This window comes from Brassica napus, chromosome A5 (genome assembly GCF_020379485.1).
Source record: "Brassica napus cultivar Da-Ae chromosome A5, Da-Ae, whole genome shotgun sequence".
Classification (NCBI taxonomy): Eukaryota; Viridiplantae; Streptophyta; class Magnoliopsida; order Brassicales; family Brassicaceae; genus Brassica; species Brassica napus.
Genome location: NC_063438.1, coordinates 639,877 through 660,489, shown reverse-complemented (window position 1 = coordinate 660,489; position 20,613 = coordinate 639,877). Strand labels below are relative to the sequence as shown.

Below are 20,613 nucleotides of genomic sequence, written 5' to 3'. Positions count from 1 at the left end.
CTCTAAATCTATATTTTCTCGTAGATCTGAAATTATACTTTAAAATTCAGATTTAAAAAATAATCATTCGTCCCCAAAATGATTGGAACCCAAGGCAATAAAACTAAATTCTTATCACTACTACTAAACTACTAACACTTTGGTGAGTAAATGTTGTGGCAATACTGATGTAAAAACATGTTTTATAAAGAAAAAAAAAACATGTTTTATAACTTTATAAGTTACAAATCTACGGTCATTCCTCTTAACGTCTGATCAGTAAATGTTATTATTTTTTATTATTATTATTTTAAGTAAATGTTTAACTCTAGTGCTTGAGCTTGGGTTTTTGACAACCACGAAGGTGCAATGAGCATGATGAGAGCAATAGTCAACGCAAACTACAGCAAGGTAAAAAGCAAAACGATACAGCGACAAGTAGTAACTCTTAATTAGGGAAGTAAATTAACATCAGTCCTCATAAATAGAAACCTTGCGCAGTTTCAAAATTGCTAATTTGTTCGAGGTTTTGATGGCGTCATCAACTCTTCCAGCGCGAACATATCCATTGACCATGGATCTGAATGTAGACACATCAGGAGGAGACAAGTCTTTGTCTGAACACATGTCCTCAAACAAACCTTCAGCCTCCGACATCATCCCACGCTCGCAAAGCCTAGCGACCACGTTACAATAACACCGAACCATCCTCTTTCTTCCCTGTTGTGACTCGTTGAATGTCTCCATGGCCTTGTTAACCTCGCCAATATCGAACCAGTAGTCCACCATTATGTTAATGGTCTCTGAATCAAAACGTTTGTGTTTTTTCAACATGTTGTGGTACAAGTCCTTAGCATTTACTTCGATCAAGGCCCCAGCCTCAGTTCTCTTGCAATTTTCTAGCAAAATCCTTAAAAGGGTGTTCCCGGTGGTGGCAGGCAAGCTTTCCCAAGTACGGATAGTGCTATAGCACTCCATTGCTTTCTCTTCATTGCCATGTTTGAGCCAATATTCCACAAATATCGTAGCAATCGATTTGAAAACTCCATCATCATCATCATCATCGAACTTCAGCCTATTCGTGTGAAAGTAATCATCAGCATCTTCAGCATTCATCTGATCCAAGCGCCCACGAATCTCAATGAGCATGGGCGTCCAATCATCCGCCGTAGTTAAGCATCTACTTAATCCCACGAATATTCCAGCTTCCTCGTAGCCATAGGCGTGGACCAAGGCTTGAGTCAAAAGACTGAATGTCTCTTTGTCGGGACCGAACCGAGCAGCGTGACGGTAGAGTTGAAGGGCGTCGTCGACACGGCCTAGCTCACAAAAGGCTTTGATCACGTAGTTGAACGAGGCGATGTTAGGGACGATGTTATTCTCGTTGAAGAAGTAATGGAACAGACCGATGCCTTGTTCGAAACGTTTCGCTTGGCACATGGCCCCGATGACGGCGTTGCATATGAGGATGGTGTCGTGGCGACGACTATCGTCTTTCAAGACACAGAGACGAGCCAACTCAACGGCTCCGTCGACATCTGAAAGCTCAATCATCGTCAAGACTCTGTATAGCAGAGAAACCGGACGCCCCTTTACGAGATCCGCCGCCCGGTTTACATCCTCGGACGTCGGGTTCCTGGGAAGCCAGGAGAGGTCTTTTCCAAGCGGGTAGCGTGCCACGGTAGCTGAGGCCACGCCGGTGGACATGTGACGACGATTTGAGAATTGTAGAGACTTTGAGAGGCCAACCACAAGGTTAATGCGGCGGGTTAGGGACATCGCTCCAGAGGTATCGTTTTCAAAGATTTGTATTCGTTCTGATGAACTGTGTGTGTTTGTACTGCGCTACTTATACAACGATATGATTAGAGTCCTAGGGTTTATGTATTATGTATATCGATAATTATATTATATTTAGCTCAAAGATATGTCCTTATCTCTTATAGAAAGATTTGATTTATAACCATTTCCTATTTCAATAATTTGATGTTATGGGGAAATATTATATTACCTTGGAATAGATGCAAACTCAAGGATCGATAGTTCAATAATATATTTTCCTTCCTTTACCAACCAAAAAAGAAGGAATGATATAATATCATAAAAATTCATTTTTAATCATTGATATATTTTACAATATAATCGGAAATTTATTATACTAAAGAGGGAAAAACTAAGAAGATATTATACTAGAGAGAGAGAGAGAGAGTAAGGAAGATAATTAATAATCTTGATATTAAAAAAACTTTCTTAAATTATCAAGAAAAAACTACAACCACAATTATGAGCAATATACTAGTATGATTGTCATGAATATAAAATATCTTACCTCGTAGAAATTACAACATAGTCATAGAGTTTCACAGATATAATAATAGAGAGATGCAACAAAAAGACGATTAACTGGGAAATGGATCCTTAAGAGCTTCGGATAATGATGGTCTTAGTGACAAAATCACCACATATTGTTCAAACGATATACTTACCGTAAAATAATATAAAAATATATTGTCTAACACTTGAGATTAGTTTGGAAGTTGTGTTGTTAATCTCATCTATTGTGATGTATGATTTACGGCCATATTCATGCATGTTCAATTTTTTTTTGATGAAATGTTAAATTTATTAATCATCAATAAAAGAAATGCATAAGAAATTATGTAAGAAAAAATCTGATTTAAGTATGAGTTATAAACCAGTCTTGCATAAGACTTCTCAAACGCGGTTTCTCCCAATATCTTGTGGCCATGATTGGGTCGCGAATTGTCTTGTCAATAATCTTAGCCAATTGGCTATGCTTGTCTTGGCTTCTTGAGATGATTCCTGTCATTCATTTCCCTCCATATCATCTCGAATAGAGTATATTTTAATGATTTATTCAGTTTAATAGTGTTGAAATTTAATTTGGCTTTTTTACAAAAAAAAAAAAGAAATTTAATCTGGTTACATGACTGGTTCATAGTTAAACCAGTAATAAGATTGAATCCGGCTACATCATGGTCGAACCTTGTTTTCGGTTCAACTTTAAAAGACTTGACTTGGAGTGGAAACAAAGTCAGAGGGCGAATCGGCAGGAATCTAAAATATATTCTAAATAAATATATTGTTACCTTTGTTTGAAGCAAAGTCGTAATGTCAAAATATAGGGATATATTTTCGCAGACGTCTTTCCATGCATGCATGGGATTTATAAATGAAATTAAAACAAGAGTATATTGCGTAACAGTTCTAAGAGGCCTCTGCTTCTCCAAGATGATGATGATGTTACTCCGGCACCGCACTCTCCCAAAGTCTCCTTCTCTTTTAAGTCGTCACTTCTCCTCCCAATGTGAAGATGAGAAGAGTGTATACAGGAGGGTGAGATCCTTGATAGGTAGCTCAGAACTAGATAAGGCTGTGGAGTACGCACGCTCTCCTTTTGTTGTAAAAAGTCGCAGGGCAACCAGAAGCGCTATATGTGAGCTTGTAGTCACAGCCTTATATGATGCCAAACGTTACAGAGAGCTCTTAAGCCTCATCTTTAAATTTAGTATCCGTGACCGTGATCCCAAACTCTATTATGGCCTCAATTGCCTCAACCTTCAGTCGAGAGCTAGGGAGAAAAGGAATCTCATTTCCTACGCGAAATATGAAGCAGAAGCCAAACGTTTGGAATTAAACAAGTGTCTTGTCTCAAACCCTCCTCCTTACCCCATCATCCTAGGAGGAGGAGGAGATGTCATCATCTCGCCGCCCAAGAATCAATATTACGATGAGAGCCATCTATACTCAACGGTTAAGTTGTTGATCCAGAATCTCTCTGATCTCGACACCGCCGTGGAGTACGCACGCTTCACCGCTTTCACCACTACTCGCACCGAAACAACAACCGCTACTTGTGACCTTATAATCGCAGCCTTGTGCGAGGCCAAGCGTTACATGGACGCCTATCATCTCTTCCATTACTTTTTCAACCAATCCAACATCAGTCTCAGCGTTGATTGTTGCAACCACATCGTCAAAGCTCTTTGCGACGACGGCCATGCCCATGTAGCTCTTCAACTCCATCACCATGATGATGCTCCTCTTGATTACCAAACGTACCGTATCTTGACCAAAGCTTTGTTCCTTTCCGGGAAGATTGATGAAGCTCTGGATCTGGTTAAAGATATCTTCTCTCTGAATAATCCGGACAAGTACGACTCTGTATTCTTGGATCAGAGTGATTTTGACAAAGCCTGGGCACTTTGTTGTGAGGAGGTTATTAGTAGTAACAACGTTGGTTATCCAACGGTAACCAAAACCGCGGTAACGGTTTCTCTCATTGAGTATTATTTCAGTAAAGGTGAGGATGAGAAAGCAATGGAGATTTACACTTGTTTGGTATCAGAAAAGATTGAAGATGCTTCCATAAGACCACTCTTCCAACTCTTGTCTAAGTACGGTAAGGAAACCGAAGCTTGGTCCCTGGTCAAAAATCTTCGTTTCACTGACCACTCAGAGCATATACGTTTTATGATGAATCAGTTTTTTCGTTACCAACTCCGGATGACAAATGAAGCCATCGACACACTGCAAAAAGTGAGAAAGATAGAAGATTTCATTACAACGTGCAAATTCAATCATGCTCCTTTCTCCAACGTCATCTCTAGGTGTTGCCAAGATGGGAATACTTTGTCACACGCAAAGTTGATCTTGGCTGGATTGTTGAACAAGCATGATCCATCTGCTTACAAAGTATCCACATTCCAAGAAATGATCAACGCCTATCTAAAGGCTGGGAGACTCGATGATGCTTTGGAAACTGCTAACATGATGGTCGATGCAAATCTAAGGCTTGTCTCTATCTTAATGAAGAGCTGATTATTTTGTTTACATTCAAAACCTGTTTTTTTTTTTTAGCAAAATTTTAAAAACTTTTTATGTTTTACTCCAACCCTCTGCTTCAAAATAAAAGATGTTTAATCCATACGATGAGGGCATAATTATTTGGCCTTACATATATTCTCTTTTTTTCTTGCAATGTGAAATTCAGGAGGCGAAAATTTTGCTTTTTATATAAGTTAAAAAAAAAATCATCTCGTTACAAATTCTCTTCGCTTTGGCGAGAACGACATGGTATTACATAAGCCAATATCTTTCTATCTCGACCGGAATCCTCCAGGCATACAAACATTCCCGTAATCTTAATTTGAAGAAACTTTTTTTAAGAAATTCCATTGTAGATTAGCATAAGTAAGAATGTGTTTTGCTAAACTACATTAATCAGCCACACACGGTTTTAAAACAATATCGAGGCTGAAAATAGCCATGGACAGCTCCATGTCGTTATAAGTTATAACAATAGCTCGCCTAGTCTATACCCTGTAGCTGGTGGTGTACCATTTTTAATTAAACTGTAAAAGGATTCTGAAACTGCCAGACAAAACAGATTCTGCTACGAGAAAGCAACCGAGACTGCGCCTGTGGAGCGTGCTCTTGTTTGATTGATTTCTCCTTTTCTGATAATAAGAAACTCATTCTCTCAACTGATCCTGCTTCAGCAAGAGAGGAAGAAGAAGAAGAAGAAACTCTCGATCAGAACAGGGTGACATTGAGCAAGACAGTTCTAATTGAGGATGGACGTTAGTGACTACTACTCTCAAAACAAAGGAGTGTCTCAAGACTCTGTAGAGAAGAGGATGTAAGGAGCAGGAAGGGTGGATTTGCGAGTATGGTGAAAAAATAGCTTCATGAAAGTGATGTTTTGGTAGCTGAACGTTTGGTGAAAATGGCAGCTGGTACTCGAGGTCCTTCAATCTTGTAAAATCTCTTTTGCCTTGACTTTAAAGTTGATGTATGTGAGTTTGATATTGCTACATGGTCTCAGGGTTGATAAGCTGAAACGTGGGTTCGGGATGAGAGTTCCTATGCATGAAGAAATATGTTCATGTTGTTTACAAAAAGTCTATAGGTTATTATCCTAAGCATTCTAGAGAGACTTGTGATCAATGCACAAAGATAACTGAGAAAATAAGCAAATCCTTATAAAGCAACAAGAAACTAAACACACTGTATCCGAAAGCATTGTTGAGCTTAAAAGTAGTCCATGAACTAAAATGTTTCAAACTGACAAAATTAAAATCTCTTCCATCTAACTGACTGACATTCTTCTTCTTCTTTTGCTTACCTGATCAATGAGACATGGATGGAAAAATCAGACTCAAAAAAAAAAAAAAAAAAATCTATATAAAATTTGGATTGAATGAAACAAGAATTGAAATACCTTAAAGCTAGCTAGTATTTTCGTGGGTCGGTACTCTTGAAGTGTTTCTCAAAGTTGGGGGTTGGAACTGAGCGAGGGTCCTTTGCAATTGCCTCTTTAATCCAAAACCGGTATAGTTTGGGGACACCGATCCTCACTTTGAGGGATGCAGATCCGTAAAAGACCAAAATACCTGAGGTTAGTGCCAGGGCGTGGATTTGTCTTGCCAGGTCGCCGGAAGTAACTTGTGCTGCCTCACGGTTAGACAAATCAGTCATGACGTACAGAATCTTGAAGACAGCATATTTGTCTTCAACAGCTTCCTTTGCTGCTTCTATGTCCAACAATCTCTTCCAGTGCTCCTCTTCTTCAGCAGCCTTTCTCTCTTTTCTTGAAAGAGGAGGAGGAGCATCTCCACCACCTCCTCCGGGAGTTGATGTGAAGAGGCGATAGGGAGACACTCGAGTAAGAAGCTTAGAGCCGCCAAAGTGCAGAGTACGGGGATTGATGCAAAGATCCATGGGAGCAAACCTGTAATAACTTGTCATCATGAAACAGAACAACTAAAGCAACATTCAAGGAAAGGAAATCAAAGTACGTACCTTGTGGGTACAAGCTTTGTGGACTCAGTAGCTGTGTGCTTTCCATCAGGACCAGCTCCCGTAAGACATGCCTACGAGATATTACCACACAATAATTTTTAAAACGCTATTAGCTATCATATATTAACAACAAGCATACACATGTAGGTGAAATAGAATTTAAGTTTAAAGTTACATATTTGGCGAGAAGATATATTAATTACCTTCCAGAGCAGTTGCAAGACATTGGCGTCAGTTCTCTTTGCCTGTGAAAGGAAGCGCAAGTCATATTCTAAATACAGATCTCTTATTAGAATATTATATTAGAGTATGAGTCATTGTCGATGTTTTTCTTTTATCATCATTGAGTTTTTTTTAGACAAGAAATGTGATTACTAAAACGATGACAAGCAATATTAAATCCATAATTAGTAAATAGCATATATATATATATATATATATAATAATCCAAGCTAAAACAGAGGAGTTATATAATATAGACAGCTTAAAGAGCCAAAAAAGGACCTGCAGATTAGTTTCCCACGGCCTTAAGACGCGCCACAAGGACAAAGACGACCCACCAGACGTAAAAACTCGCTTCTGTGCGGTGGTGGTGGTCATGGCTACACTTGTTGCACCCAAAAGCTTCTTCACTGCTGGTAGTACCCTAACAAATCCCATTCTGGATCGCGAGAGAGAGGAGAGTAAAGAAAACGCCATGTTTGAGAGAGATAAAAGAAAAAGTTTCAGATGAAGCGGATGAAGAAGAAGGAGAAGAATGAAAGAGAGGGAGTGAGTTTATATATAATGTGGACCACTTTTTTCTTTCGCGGAGAGAGAGAGAGAGACAGTGTACGGAATAGAGAGGAGACGAAAATTACTAGCTTTGGGACAAAAAAAAGTTGTGTGTTGTTTTCTGTTCCGACATCGGGGACCCACATAATAATAACTTTAGTGATCTTTCAATCCCGAAGCAGGGAGTCGACATTTGGTAACCAACTTTTTTAAAACAAATAAAAAATGCACTTCTAAAATCAAAAATGCTCGTTTCCTTACATGCACGGTTGCCAATAAAAATTAAGAATTACAGATACTATGCAAATGATCACCACCATATGGCCTGTTTCGTTTTTGTCTGTTACCAATTAATTTATGGATTTGTAAGATCACAAAGAGAGTATGCCATTACAAAAACAGGAACAAAAAAATGTGCGAGAGAGTCAGAGAAAACAATAAGGATTCTTTTTTTTTTTAGATAACTTTTTATAAATTCTGATTAAATAAAAAAACAGGCAAATGCTAAGTCCCATGATAATATAATAAGATATTATTTTGACCAGAGTTCTTTTTCTTTTGGTTTCTGTCTAAATATAAAACTATATAATAGTATAATTTATATAAGGCTACAGTCACTTGATCTCCAATCAAACAGATCAATCATAGTCTCCTCAAATCAAATTAATCACATAATACACTCACAAGATCATACGATAATAATAAAAGAAAATGTTCCTTCCCTATATCTCTTTTAATAATAAACATTAAAATCACATTACTAATCATTGCATTTAAAATGAGTGAGACAACACCATGGTTTTAGTCTCACGTGACAAGAGGTTCTTATTTTCTTATGGGATCGTATTACTATGTAACACGAACACTATCGATCGGCGCGTGTAAACCATCAAAATTGTAACTATGTTATATTGAGCACATTTAAAAGCAGAATTTTTTTTATATATTATACTCCTATGTCCTCTCTTTGCTCTCTACTTTGCGAGTAACATAAACACTATATGGAGCAAATTTGTATAGTAATACTAAACATGTCTCGAAAGTCTAACTTTCTATCATAAGCGGCTAGTCGTTCGTTTTACTAATAATCTCTAATAATCACTACTTCAAAAACTTTTTAAAAACAAAAACCCAACTATTAGTATGGCTAAAATATTGAACAATGTATTTTCCAATAAACATTAAAAAAAATCAAAAATTTAAAAAGAAAATGAAATGATAAAATAAATAAATAAAAATTTACTACTCTCTTTGCTCTCTACTTTATTGTCTGGGTCTGATGATGAAACGAAGATAGGAACAAAAAACAATTCAGAGAAGAAACGGTTACTATGATCTTGTGGATCCTGTCGCCGTACACTCTCTCTCTCTTTCACTCCTTTTTACCTCAAAAGGTACGCTCCTTTCATCTAGTATTGATTATTTAACTATTAATCAATTTTTTAAATGCAAAAAATATTATCTTTCTTATGAGTATAATGCGTTTCTGTATAATTTGAAATCTTTCGGTCCGGAAATTTGTTTATCTCACACATAAAATATCAATCCTTTTCATATTGTTGTTTAGCTTTATAGTAGAAATAAAAATTTTAAAGTCTTTTTTTTTTGTTTTAAAAACATAGTATAAAACATGTATAAGTTTGGATGTGCATAGTCCACGATCAGGAGTGTGAAAAAATACTTTTTAGATATTTTTTTCATAAATTCTGATTAAATACAATAAGGCAAATGCTGAGTGCCATGATAATATAATAAGGTTTTTTTTTTCTTTGTTCGTGTCTAAAGATTTTCCCTACGCGTGTGGAGCAAACGCGAATCTTTGGTTAAGCCTTACTCTACTATAGAGTGTGTACTAGGAGAGGAAAATAATTCCTCGATAATTTACTATAGAACAATACAAAAAAAGTGTGCTGATCCTCCTCTACCGTGCGTGTGGAGCAAGTTGCAGTGTTCTAATTAGTATATAAATTTGGTGATTTTGATACTAATTAGTTATTGTTGTGTAGATTAGCTGATAAGTTATTATTATTAGATTAGTTTGTACTAGGATGGTCTTTTTCCATTCCAGTTTTTAAATACTAGAAACAGTGTGATTTTTTCAAAATAAAATAAAAATTCAACAAAACTGACTCGGACACATGCGTCGTTTGGCCCTTTGTCTCCACGCGCGGTTACCAACATGCGCCGTCTGAGGCTTTCCGTTTTTGGCTTACAGTTGTGACAAGTAAGAAAGGGAGTGTGACCATTTTTTAAAGAAAAAACAGTGAAGAGAAGATGGCTAACTCAGGCGTATAGCTCCTGCCAAGCTCTCTGAAGACGACAAGCTTGTTGAGTACTATGCTTTGTTGCTGGATGGATTTGCATGGCGAAGAAGTCAGAGAAATTCGTATGTTTCTCCAGACCGTTGATTTTCTTCACAAGTTTTGTTCTGATTGTCTCAGACATTAATGATTCAAAAGAAATCTGATCTTAAAACGATAAATAACTGGTTTTATAATGTTAAGATCAACTTTTCTATCAATTTATTATTTTAGTAAATTATGAAATTTCTATAGTTGACAGTTTAATATGCATACTAACTAGGCGAATACGTACAAAGATTTTCTTATATAAGTTCATGAAATATAATTTTTTTAAATTACACTTAGTTAATGATAGTTGATAATAATAACACTGGTGATTATTTTGCAAGCAAAATCTCAGACATTTGAAGAAAATACCAAAATAAAGAATAGTATTATAATCAAACAAGAGAGGAAAAAGAAGAGAAGTATTAGTTGGCATGAAATTTTTTTCATATATTATTTTGGTCTGATAAACATGAAAAGTGGGCACCGCACCGTATGGTTGCGAGTCTTTTCGTGGTCCGTTATTTTGTTAATTAATTTAACATAATACTGATTACAAATATGCGCGCTCACAGCATCTCAAGACCGGACTAAATCTATATTTTCAAGGGTTTTATGACTTTATCTCTTTATATTATACCACATATGGAATTATACCAACTGGAGTGAGATACGGAGCAGATAAGCACATTATAGTTTCTATATAAAGCTTTGATTCTAAAAAGGTAAGAGTCAGACCAATATCGAACAACAACTATGTATGTATTACATGTGAAGGTTAAAGATATGATATTTAATCAACCAAAAGGACTATTGAATAAAATAATAAGAGATTAAAATGTATTTTTTTTTTCTTTTCAGATTGCGTATAAGATTAATATATGAAGCACCAAGGTGAGATGAGTCTATAAAATGAATAGCTGCTCTGCTTGATTTTTGGAAAGATGTTATGATAAACGGAAAACGAACTAATGATTTTTTGGAAGCTAGTAACTAGAGGCTCCTGATATAGCTTCACTAAATAAGATTAAATTTTAGATTCCAAAATGGATGTTTAATCTGTGGAACGCGTCTACTCTTTTTCCTGACGCGTCTGACCAAATGAATAGTTTATGATTTAACTAAATTAACTAAACTGATCGTGGTGTGATATATACGTGCGCACATGGAGTGATTACTTTAATTCATAATCAAACACAAATGGACCAGTGGTTTAAAGTAAACCTGTGCGCACATGGAGTAATTACTTTAATTCTTGCGTCTGTAAAATTTCTCGATTGTATAGACAGTTGGACGCTCAGGAAGGAAAAAGGTTCGCTGTGTTTGACTTTCGGAAAGACGAATATGCCCCTACCAATATGATTGGGTTAGATGAATTAATAATGTGCAACTTACATTATTAAACAAGCGAATACAAAAGATTATCTTATAATGTATACATGAAATAGAAATATTTTATAACTACACTTAGTTAATCATAGTTGATTATAGTAACACTAGTGATTCTTTTGCGAGCAAGCGAAATCTCAGACATTCCGTTTGAAAGTTTGGTGGAAGGAAACACTAAAATAAAGAATAGTATTAGTAAAAGTGGAGACAAGGTGAAGGAAAGAACCAAAATAAGTAATAGTTTGTTCTTATAGTTTGGAACTTTCTTGATACTCTCTCTGCCTTTGCCAACGCCAAGCTATCCTCTACTGCAAGACATCTCAGTTTAGAAGAAACTGTGATATTATTTAAAAAATACATTTTTGGAGGGTGGTACTGTTACCATGAAGAAATGTACTAATGGATATTGGGAGGCGTAAAGTGTTGATGATTCCACTTTTGAGCAAAATCTCAACCTTTCATGACAAATTATAATAGTCTCTGTTGAAAACTTACAGGTAAGTGACACAGCGTTTTTGAACTTATCCAACGTAGCAACTTCATTATTAAATCCTAAGTTTTAAGATTCTTGACTAAATAGTTCATTACCACTAGTACGTGCACTCACAACCATCTTCACATTGTTCAAAACCGATACAAGGTCGGGATTGTGGTTGAGAATGGTAATGATCCAGTCTTGGAATGCAAAAACTGAATCCTCTATCTGGTTAAGACGTAACAAGGCTTCATTCAGCATTAGAAAGTCTACGATCATAGTCTGTTTTTATTTTTCGAAACAGTATAAGAAGTAAATTATTTTTAGATTTTTTTTTGTTGTTGGTTGAAACTTGAAACATAGATCCATCTAGCTATTTGGTGACAAATGAAGTCCACTAGTGATCAACAATTGAGTTAAAAGAGTATTTGATTACATTTGTTGTAACGCATAACGATAAATGCTTATGAGTATTCACAGACTCTCAAATATTCAAATGATATATAATCTGTGTAACGTCAGTTTCAAGAACAGATCATCCAACCCATAAGATGACAGTAAACGCGTTTGATGCATTTTTGTACGATGTCGAATACAGTGAGTGCATATATATCATTCACAAATTAACAAAAAAAAAAATTCTACAACTGTTGTCCAAAATGTCTCAATAACATAAAATTCTAAATTTCATAAATGAATATAAAATCTTTAGAAAGAATTAAAAAAAAAAAAAAAGAATATAGAGAGAGAAAAGGCGACAATACCAAGAGAGGAATATCAGATCATATTCAGACGGAAAAGCAGAGTTAAATAAAACAGAGAGATAAGAACAAAGCTTTTACGCAAAAACCTCAGCAGCTACTATGGCTATGTACTCTCACCTTCTCCGACGTGCCACCACTTCACGTTTCTCACTCTCTCTGTCGTCCTCCTCCAACCTCGGACGAGCCTTTCTCACCACCGCTTCATGTTACTCACTCTCTCCGTCGTCGTCCTCCGTTGCTCCAACCTCCAACCTCGGAGGAGCCTCACTCACCTCCGCTTCAGGTTACGCACTCTCTCCGTCGCCCTCCTCCATTGCATCTGTGTCCACGGTGCTGAAGAGAGGGAGTTTAACGGAAGCAACTCGAGCTCCGGCGAGGCTGTTCTCGACGAGCAAGTACAAGCTTTACGACGACGGCGATGAAATCACGGAAAATACTGTTCTCTTCGAAGGGTGTGACTACAAGCACTGGCTCATCGCCATGGATTTCCCCAAGGACAATCCTTTGTCTCCCGAGGAAATGGTCTCTACCTACGAGAACACTTGTGCCGCTGGGCTTGGTATCAGGTTCGATTTACTTTGATGATGCTTTAGTGTTTAGAAACTAAGACAAGAGTGATAAAATACTTTTAAGCTTTTTGTTGTTGTTTTTTTTTATACAGCTTGGAAGACGCAAAGAAGAAGATCTATGCTTGTAGTACAACCACCTACAAAGGCTTCCAAGCGATTATGACTGAAGAAGAATCAGACAAGTTCAAGGGTAACTTTTGTTTTATTTTCCTTGATTTTTTTTTTTGAAGAAAATAAAACTTGTTTGACAATTAGTTCTCTCACCTGTGAACAGGATTGCCCGGAGTAGTCTTTACATTGCCTGATTGCTACATTGATGACGTGAAGAAAGAGTATGGAGGTGACATTTTGTTTTTTTTTTTGCCTCATCTCATTCACACAAGTTCTCTACATAAAACTATTCTGATTCTTGTTCTTTTCTTTTCTTTTCTTTCCAGGGGACAAATACGATAATGGAGTTATCACACACAGGCCACCACCAGTACCCATCCACTATAACAAAAGAAGCCCTCTCCTTGGTCTGCAACCACCAACTGATTACTAAGGAATCTCGCATCTAATCTCTCGATGTCGCGTGTTTTTAGTTGTGCTCTCAAGGTGTCTACTGACATCTTTTCAAATATTGGAGCCTTGTGTTTCTTTCTTTTGACTACTCTGCTCTTTGTTGGGATCGCATCCCCTTGGCCGTTATGGCTGGTACTTTGTCTGAACCTCCATGGTTTCTCTTAAAGTTAATCTAATCAGTGTTAAAAAAAATAAAAAAAAAAGATAACCTTGATTCTAAAATATAAACTATGAAAAGTTTTGAATTCTTTTTGACATGATTAGATCTTAATAGCAATACAATTTCATCCGATGCTTACTGAAACTACACTACAACCAATGGTTTACCCGTTAAATTTGGGCTTTGAGTTTCATACCCATATTGAAATGAAATACTTGTTTTGCATTCTGAGCCCAATGCTGTCGGTGAGAACCTCGAAAGTTGTGGTTTTTTCTCCCGCCGATAAAGCTCTGCTGGCATTATCAGATGGGGTGGGTTTTTTGGTAGGATGGTTTGTAGGAAAAGGTAAGGATATTTCACCTTATCAAAATAATCATATAGAACTATGAGGTTGTAGGATAGTCTCTCTCCTTTGCATTCTTGAAACATAACAATACTTGCCTTGTTTTGGTATTTGATCATCATATACTCTTAGATGGTATCTTTTGAAACAAACAGTACTATTGTAACTTTGTATAGAATTGCTGATTGCTTTGCTTTGGAAGAGTTTTGTGAAGTGTATTAATATTTTATGTTGTTCGGCAGATGGGGAGAGTTAATGCAGATGGTCTCCACTATCGATCTGGGGAAAGACCACACGCTCTCAAGAATATTAAAAAGGCTATAAGCAAAGAAAACCAGGAAAAGCCACATAAGAAGAAGGCACTGAAAGGGAAAGCTTGGAAGGGTGTAACATGCCCTGTCTGTCTTGAGATCCCTCACCACTCGGTTGTCCTCCTCTGCTCATCTTACCACAAAGGTTGCCGTCCTTACATGTGTGCCACTGGAAACCGGTTCTCAAACTGTCTAGAGCAGTACAAAAAAGCCTATGCCAAGGATGAGAAGAGCGGTAAACCTGCAGAGCTGCTGTGCCCGCTTTGTCGGGGCCAGGTGAAAGGCTGGACTGTGGTGAAAGATGCGCGAAAGTTTATGAATTCGAAGAAAAGGACATGCATGAAAGACAGCTGTTTGTTTTCCGGAAGCTATAGACAGCTCAAGAAACATGTTAAACAGCATTTAAGAATGTAAACGTCAATATATATTGCAATTACCGAAAAAACTCAATTTTGTAGGGGTTAACCTTCAGGTTTTGAGAAAAAATCAAAAAAATTGACAATATTTTTTTATTGCCTAGTCGCATCCTTAACAGACATATGATGATGGTCAAAGAGGTTTGAAATGTATGTTGAGTCTGTTTCACTAGAGAATATATATTTTATACTGTTTAGTCCACTGATTTAAGTAGTACATAAAATTTATTAAATTAAATTTTTAAAAACTATAATTATGTCTATGTACCATGAAAGACAGTTTACAATACATTAATACAAATGTAGAATAAGTTTAGAAACTTTTAAACAGCTCTAAAGAATGTAAACTTCAATATGTATTGCAATTACCGAAAAAAAACTCAATTTTGTAGGGGTTAACCTTCAGATTTTGAGACAAATTCGAAAAATTTGAGAATCTTTTTTTATTGCATTGTTCATCCTTAACAGACATATGATGATGGTCAAAGAGGTTTGAAATGTATTTATTGTCCGTTTCTCTAGAGAAAATATATTTTATAGTGTTTAGTCCACTGATTTAAGTAGTATATAAAATTTATTAAATTATTTTTTTTAACTCTAGTGATGTCTATGTACCATAAAATAGAGTTTAAAATACATTAATACAAATGTAGAATGTGTTTAGAAATTTTTAAACAGCATTTAAGAATGTAAACTTCAATATATATTGCAATTACCGAAAAAACTCAATTTTGTAAGAGTTAACCTTCAGATTTTGAGAAAAAAATCAAAAAATTTGACAATCCTTTTTTTATTATATAGTTGCATCCTTAAGAGACATATGATAATGGTCAAAGAGGTTTGAAATTTATTTATTGTCCGTTTCTCTAGAGAATATATATTTTAGAGTGTTTAGTCCACTAATTTAAGTAGTATATAAAAAATTTTAAATTAATTTTTTAAAAACTGTAGTGATGTCTATGTACCATGAAAGAGATTTTAAAATACATTAATACAAATTTAGAATGTGTTTTGAAATTTTTAAACAGCATTTAAGAATGTAAACGTCAATATATATTGCAATTACCGAAAAAACTCAGTAGGGGTTAACCTTCAGGTTTTGAGAAAAAATCAAAAATTTTGACAATCTTTTTTAATTGCATAGTTGCATCCTTAACAGTCATACGATAATGGTCAAAGAGGTTTGAAATGTATGTTGTGTCCGTTTCACTAGAGAATATATATTTTATAGTGTTTAGTCCACTGATTTAAGTAGTATATAAAATTTATTAAATTAAATTTTTGAAAACTATAGTTATGTATATGTACCTTGAAAGAGAGTTTACAATAGATTAATACAAATGTACAATGTGTTTAGAAATTTTTAAACAGCTCTAAAGAAGTAAACTTTAATATGTATTGCAATTACTGAAAAAACTCAATTTTGTAGGGGTTAGCGTTCAGATTTTGAGAAAAATTCAAAAAATTTGAGAATCTTTTTTTATTGCATAGTACCATCCTTAACTGACATATGATGATGGTCAAAGAGGTTTGAAATGTATTTATTGTCCGTTTCTCTAGAGAATATATATTTTATTGTGTTTAGTCCACTGATTTAAGTAGTATATAAAATTTATTAAATTAAATTTTTTAAAACAATAGTGATGTCTATGTACCATGAAAGAGAGTTTACAATACATTAATACAAATGTAGAATGTGGTTAGAAATTTTTAAACAGCACTAAAGAATGTAAACATCAATATATATTGCAATTACCGAAAAAACTCAATTTTGTAGGGGTTAACCTTCAGATTTTTGAAAAAAAATCAAAAAATTTGACAATCTTTTTTTATTGCATAGTTGCATCCTTAACACACATATGATGATGGTCAAAGAGGTTTTAAACGTATTTATTGTCTATTTCTATAGAGAATATATATTTTATAGTGTTCTTTCCTCTGATTTAAGTAGTATATAAAATTTACTAAATTAAAATTTTAAGAACTATAGTGATGTCAATGTACCATGAAAGAGAGTTTACAATACATTAATACAAATTTAGAATATGGTTAGAAATTTTTAAACAGCACAAAAGAATGTAAAGTTCAATATATATTGCAATTACCGAAAAAAACTCAATTTTGTAGGGGTTAACCTTCAGATTTTGAGAAAAAATCAAAAAAATTTGACAGATTTTTTTATTGCATAGTTGCATCCTTAACAGGCATATTATGATGGTCAAAGAGGTTTGAAATGTATGTTGTGTCCGTTTCTTTAGAGAATATATATATATTTTATAGTGTTTAGTCCACTGATTTAAGTAGTACATAAAATTTATTAAATTAAATTTTTAAAAACTATAGTTATGTCTATGTACCATGAAATAAAGTTTACAATACATTAATACAAATGTAGAATGTGTTTAGAAATTTTTAAACAGCTCTAAAGAATGTAAAATTCAATATGTATTGCAATTACCGAAAAAACTCAATTTTGTAGGGGTTAGCTTTCAGATTTTGAGAAAAATTCAACAAAATTTGAGAATCTTTTTCTATTGCATAGTTCATCCTTAACAGACATATGATGATGGTAAAAGAGGTTTGAAATGTATTTATTGTCCGTTTCTCTAGAGAAAATATATTTTATAGTGTTTAGTCCACTAATTTAAGTAGTATATAAAATTTATTAAATTAAAATTTTGAAAACTATAGTTATGTCGATGTACCTTGAAAGAGAGTTTACAATACATTAATACAAATGTACAATGTGTTACAAAAAAATTTAAACAGCTCTAAAGAAGTAAACTTTAACATGTATTGCAATTACCAAAAAAACTCAATTTTGTAGGGGTTAGCCTTCAGATTTTGAGAAAAATCCAAAAAATTTGAGAATCGTTTTTTATTGCATAGTAGCATCCTTAACTGATATATGATGATGGTTAAAGAGGTTTGAAATGTATTTATTGTCCGTTTCTCTTGAGAATATATATTTTAATGTGTTTAGTCCACTAATTTAAGTAGTATATAAAATTTATTAAATTAAATTTTTAAAAACAATAGTGATGTCTATGTACCATGAAAGAGAGTTTACAATACATTAATACAAATGTAGAATGTGGTTAGAAGTTTTTAAACAGCACTAAAGAATGTAAACATCAATATATATTGCAATTACCGAAAAAACTCAATTTTGTAGGGGTTAACTTTCAGTTTTTTGAGAAGAAAATCAAAAAATTAGACAATCTTTTTTTATTGCATAGTTGCATCCTTAACAGACATATGATGATGGTCAAAGAGGTTTGAAATGTATGTTGTGTCCGTTTCTCTAGAGAATAAATTTTATAGTGTTTAGTCCACTGATTTAAGTAGTATATAAAATTTATTAAATTAAATTTTTTAAAACAATAGTGATGTCTATGTACCATGAAAGAGAGTTTACAATACATTAATACAAATGTAGAATGTGGTTAGAAATTTTTAAACAGCACTAAAGAATGTAAACATCAATATATATTGCAATTACCGAAAAAACTCAATTTTGTAGGGGTTAACCTTCAGATTTTTGAAAAAAAATCAAAAAATTTGACAATCTTTTTTTATTGCATAGTTGCATCCTTAACACACATATGATGATGGTCAATGAGGTTTTAAATGTATTTATTGTCTATTTCTATAGAGAATATATATTTTATAGTGTTCTTTCCTCTGATTTAAGTAGTATATTAAATTTATTAAATTAAAATTTTAAGAACTATAGTGATGTCAATGTACCATGAAAGAGAGTTTACAATACATTAATACAAATTTAGAATATGGTTAGAAATTTTTAAACAACACAAAAGAATGTAAAGTTCAATATATATTGCAATCACCGAAAAAAATTCAATTTTGTAGGGGTTAACCTTCAGATTTTGAGAAAAAATTAAAAAATTTGACAATCTTTTTTATTGCATAGTTGCATCCTTAACAGATATATGATGATGGTCAAAGAGGTTTGAAATGTATGTTGTGTCCGTTTCTTTAGAGAATATATAATTTATAGTATTTAGTTCACTGATTTAAGTAGTATATAAAATTTATTAAATTAAATTTTTAAAAGCTATAGGGATGTATATGTACCATGAAAGAGAGTTTAAAATACATTAATACAAATGTAGAATATGGTTATAAATTTTTAACAGCACTAACGAATGTAAAGTTCAATATATATTGCAATTACCGAAAAAACTTAATTTTGTAGGGGTTAAACTTCAGATTTTGAGAAAAAATCAAAAAATTTGACAATATTTTTTTATTGCATAGTTGCATCTTTAACAGACACATTATGATGGTCAAAGAGGTTTGAAATGTATGTTGTGTTCGTTTCTCTAGAGAATATAAATTTTATAGTGTTTAGTCCACTGATTTAAGTAGTATATAAAATTTATTAAATTAAATTTTTAAAAACTATAGTGATTTCTATGTACCATGAAAGAGAGTTTACAATACATTAATACAAATGTAGAATGTGGTTAGAAATTTTTAAACAACATTAAAGAGTATAAACTTCAATATGTATTGCAATTACCGAAAAAACTCAATTCTGTAGGGGTTAACCTTCACATTTTGAGAAAAATCAAAAAAATTTGACAATCTTTTTTTATTCATAGTTGCATCCTTAACAGACATATGATGATGGTCAAAGAGGTTTGAAATGTATGTTGTGTCCGTTTCTCTAGAGAATATATATATTTTATAGTGTTTAGTCCACTGATTTAAGTAGTATATAAAATTTATGAAATAAATTTTTAAAAACTATAGTGCTGTCTATGTACCATGATAGAGAGTTTACAATACATTAATACAAATTTAGAATGTGGTTAGAAATTTTTAAACAGTACTAAAGAATGTAAACTTCAATATATATTGCAATTACCGAAAAAAACTCAATTTTGTAGGGGTTAACCTTCAGATTTCGAGAAAATCTAAAAATTTGACAGTCTTTTTTTATTGCATAGTTCCATTCTTAACAGACATATGATGATGGTCAAAAAGGTTTGAAATGTATGTTGTGTCCGTTTCTCTAGAGAATATATATTTTATAGTGTTTAGTTTACAGATTTTAGTAGTATATAAAATTTTTTAAATTAAATTTTTTTAAAAATATTGTGAAGTCTATGTACCATGAAAGATAGTTTATCATACATTAATATAAATATATAATGTGGTTAGAAATTTTTAAACAACACTAAAGAGTGTAAATTTCATTATATAGAGCATTTAGAATTGAACGATGTCGAGGTACCATATAAGAGAGTTTAGAATAAATTAATTCAAATATAAAATATGGTTTGAAATTAAAAAAAAACATTAAAGATTATAGGCTTCAGTATATTAACCATTTACCGAAAAACTGAATATTTTGTAGGGGTTAACACATAGATTTTGAAAAAAATTAATAAAATATTATAATATGGTTTTAATGCATAGTTGTATCATGAACTAACATATGATGATGGCCGGAGAAGTTTGGAACCTTTGTTATCTCTGTTTCTATAGAATAGGGATTTTATTGTGGTTTGTCCAATAATTTGGGGAGCATATGAAGTCTTATAAATTAATCGATAAAAAAATAGAATGATGCCCATGTACGATATAAGAGAGTTTAGAATACATTAATTCAAATGTAGAATGTGGTTAGAAATTTTAAAAAACCACTAAAGATTATAGACTTCAGT

The 20,613-nt window shown here is 33.6% G+C and overlaps 3 protein-coding genes across 3 annotated transcripts; 2 read left to right on the top strand and 1 right to left on the bottom strand.

Moving 5' to 3' along the window:
• Positions 1–358: 358 nt before the first annotated feature.
• On the bottom strand, positions 359–2,025 carry LOC106453277 (pentatricopeptide repeat-containing protein At3g60960, mitochondrial-like). Its single transcript, XM_013895542.3, has one exon. The coding sequence runs from the start codon at positions 1,756–1,758 to the stop codon at positions 451–453; it is 1,308 nt and encodes a 435-aa protein (XP_013750996.1). The 5' UTR covers positions 1,759–2,025; the 3' UTR covers positions 359–450.
• Positions 2,026–12,507: 10,482 nt separating this feature from the next.
• On the top strand, positions 12,508–13,853 carry LOC106450460 (multiple organellar RNA editing factor 1, mitochondrial-like). Its single transcript, XM_013892118.3, has 4 exons — positions 12,508–13,120; positions 13,216–13,313; positions 13,398–13,463; positions 13,561–13,853. The coding sequence occupies exons 1-4, from the start codon at positions 12,654–12,656 to the stop codon at positions 13,665–13,667; spliced, it is 738 nt and encodes a 245-aa protein (XP_013747572.2). The 5' UTR covers positions 12,508–12,653; the 3' UTR covers positions 13,668–13,853.
• A 192-nt stretch (positions 13,854–14,045) lies between these two features.
• On the top strand, positions 14,046–15,005 carry LOC106453272. Its single transcript, XM_022720421.2, has 2 exons — positions 14,046–14,192; positions 14,433–15,005. Exon 2 carries the CDS (start codon positions 14,433–14,435, stop codon positions 14,913–14,915), a length of 483 nt encoding a protein of 160 aa, XP_022576142.2. The 5' UTR covers positions 14,046–14,192; the 3' UTR covers positions 14,916–15,005.
• Positions 15,006–20,613: the final 5,608 nt, after the last annotated feature.

Coding starts and splice junctions, on each gene's coding strand:
- LOC106453277 (XM_013895542.3), bottom strand. CDS start 1,758: ATGTCCCTAACCCGCCGCATTAACCTTGTGGTTGGCCTCTCAAAGTCT.
- LOC106450460 (XM_013892118.3), top strand. CDS start 12,654: ATGGCTATGTACTCTCACCTTCTCCGACGTGCCACCACTTCACGTTTC. Junction 13,314..13,397: donor AGAATCAGACAAGTTCAAGG/GTAACTTTTGTT, acceptor ACCTGTGAACAG/GATTGCCCGGAGTAGTCTTT. Junction 13,464..13,560: donor CGTGAAGAAAGAGTATGGAG/GTGACATTTTGT, acceptor TTTTCTTTCCAG/GGGACAAATACGATAATGGA.
- LOC106453272 (XM_022720421.2), top strand. CDS start 14,433: ATGGGGAGAGTTAATGCAGATGGTCTCCACTATCGATCTGGGGAAAGA.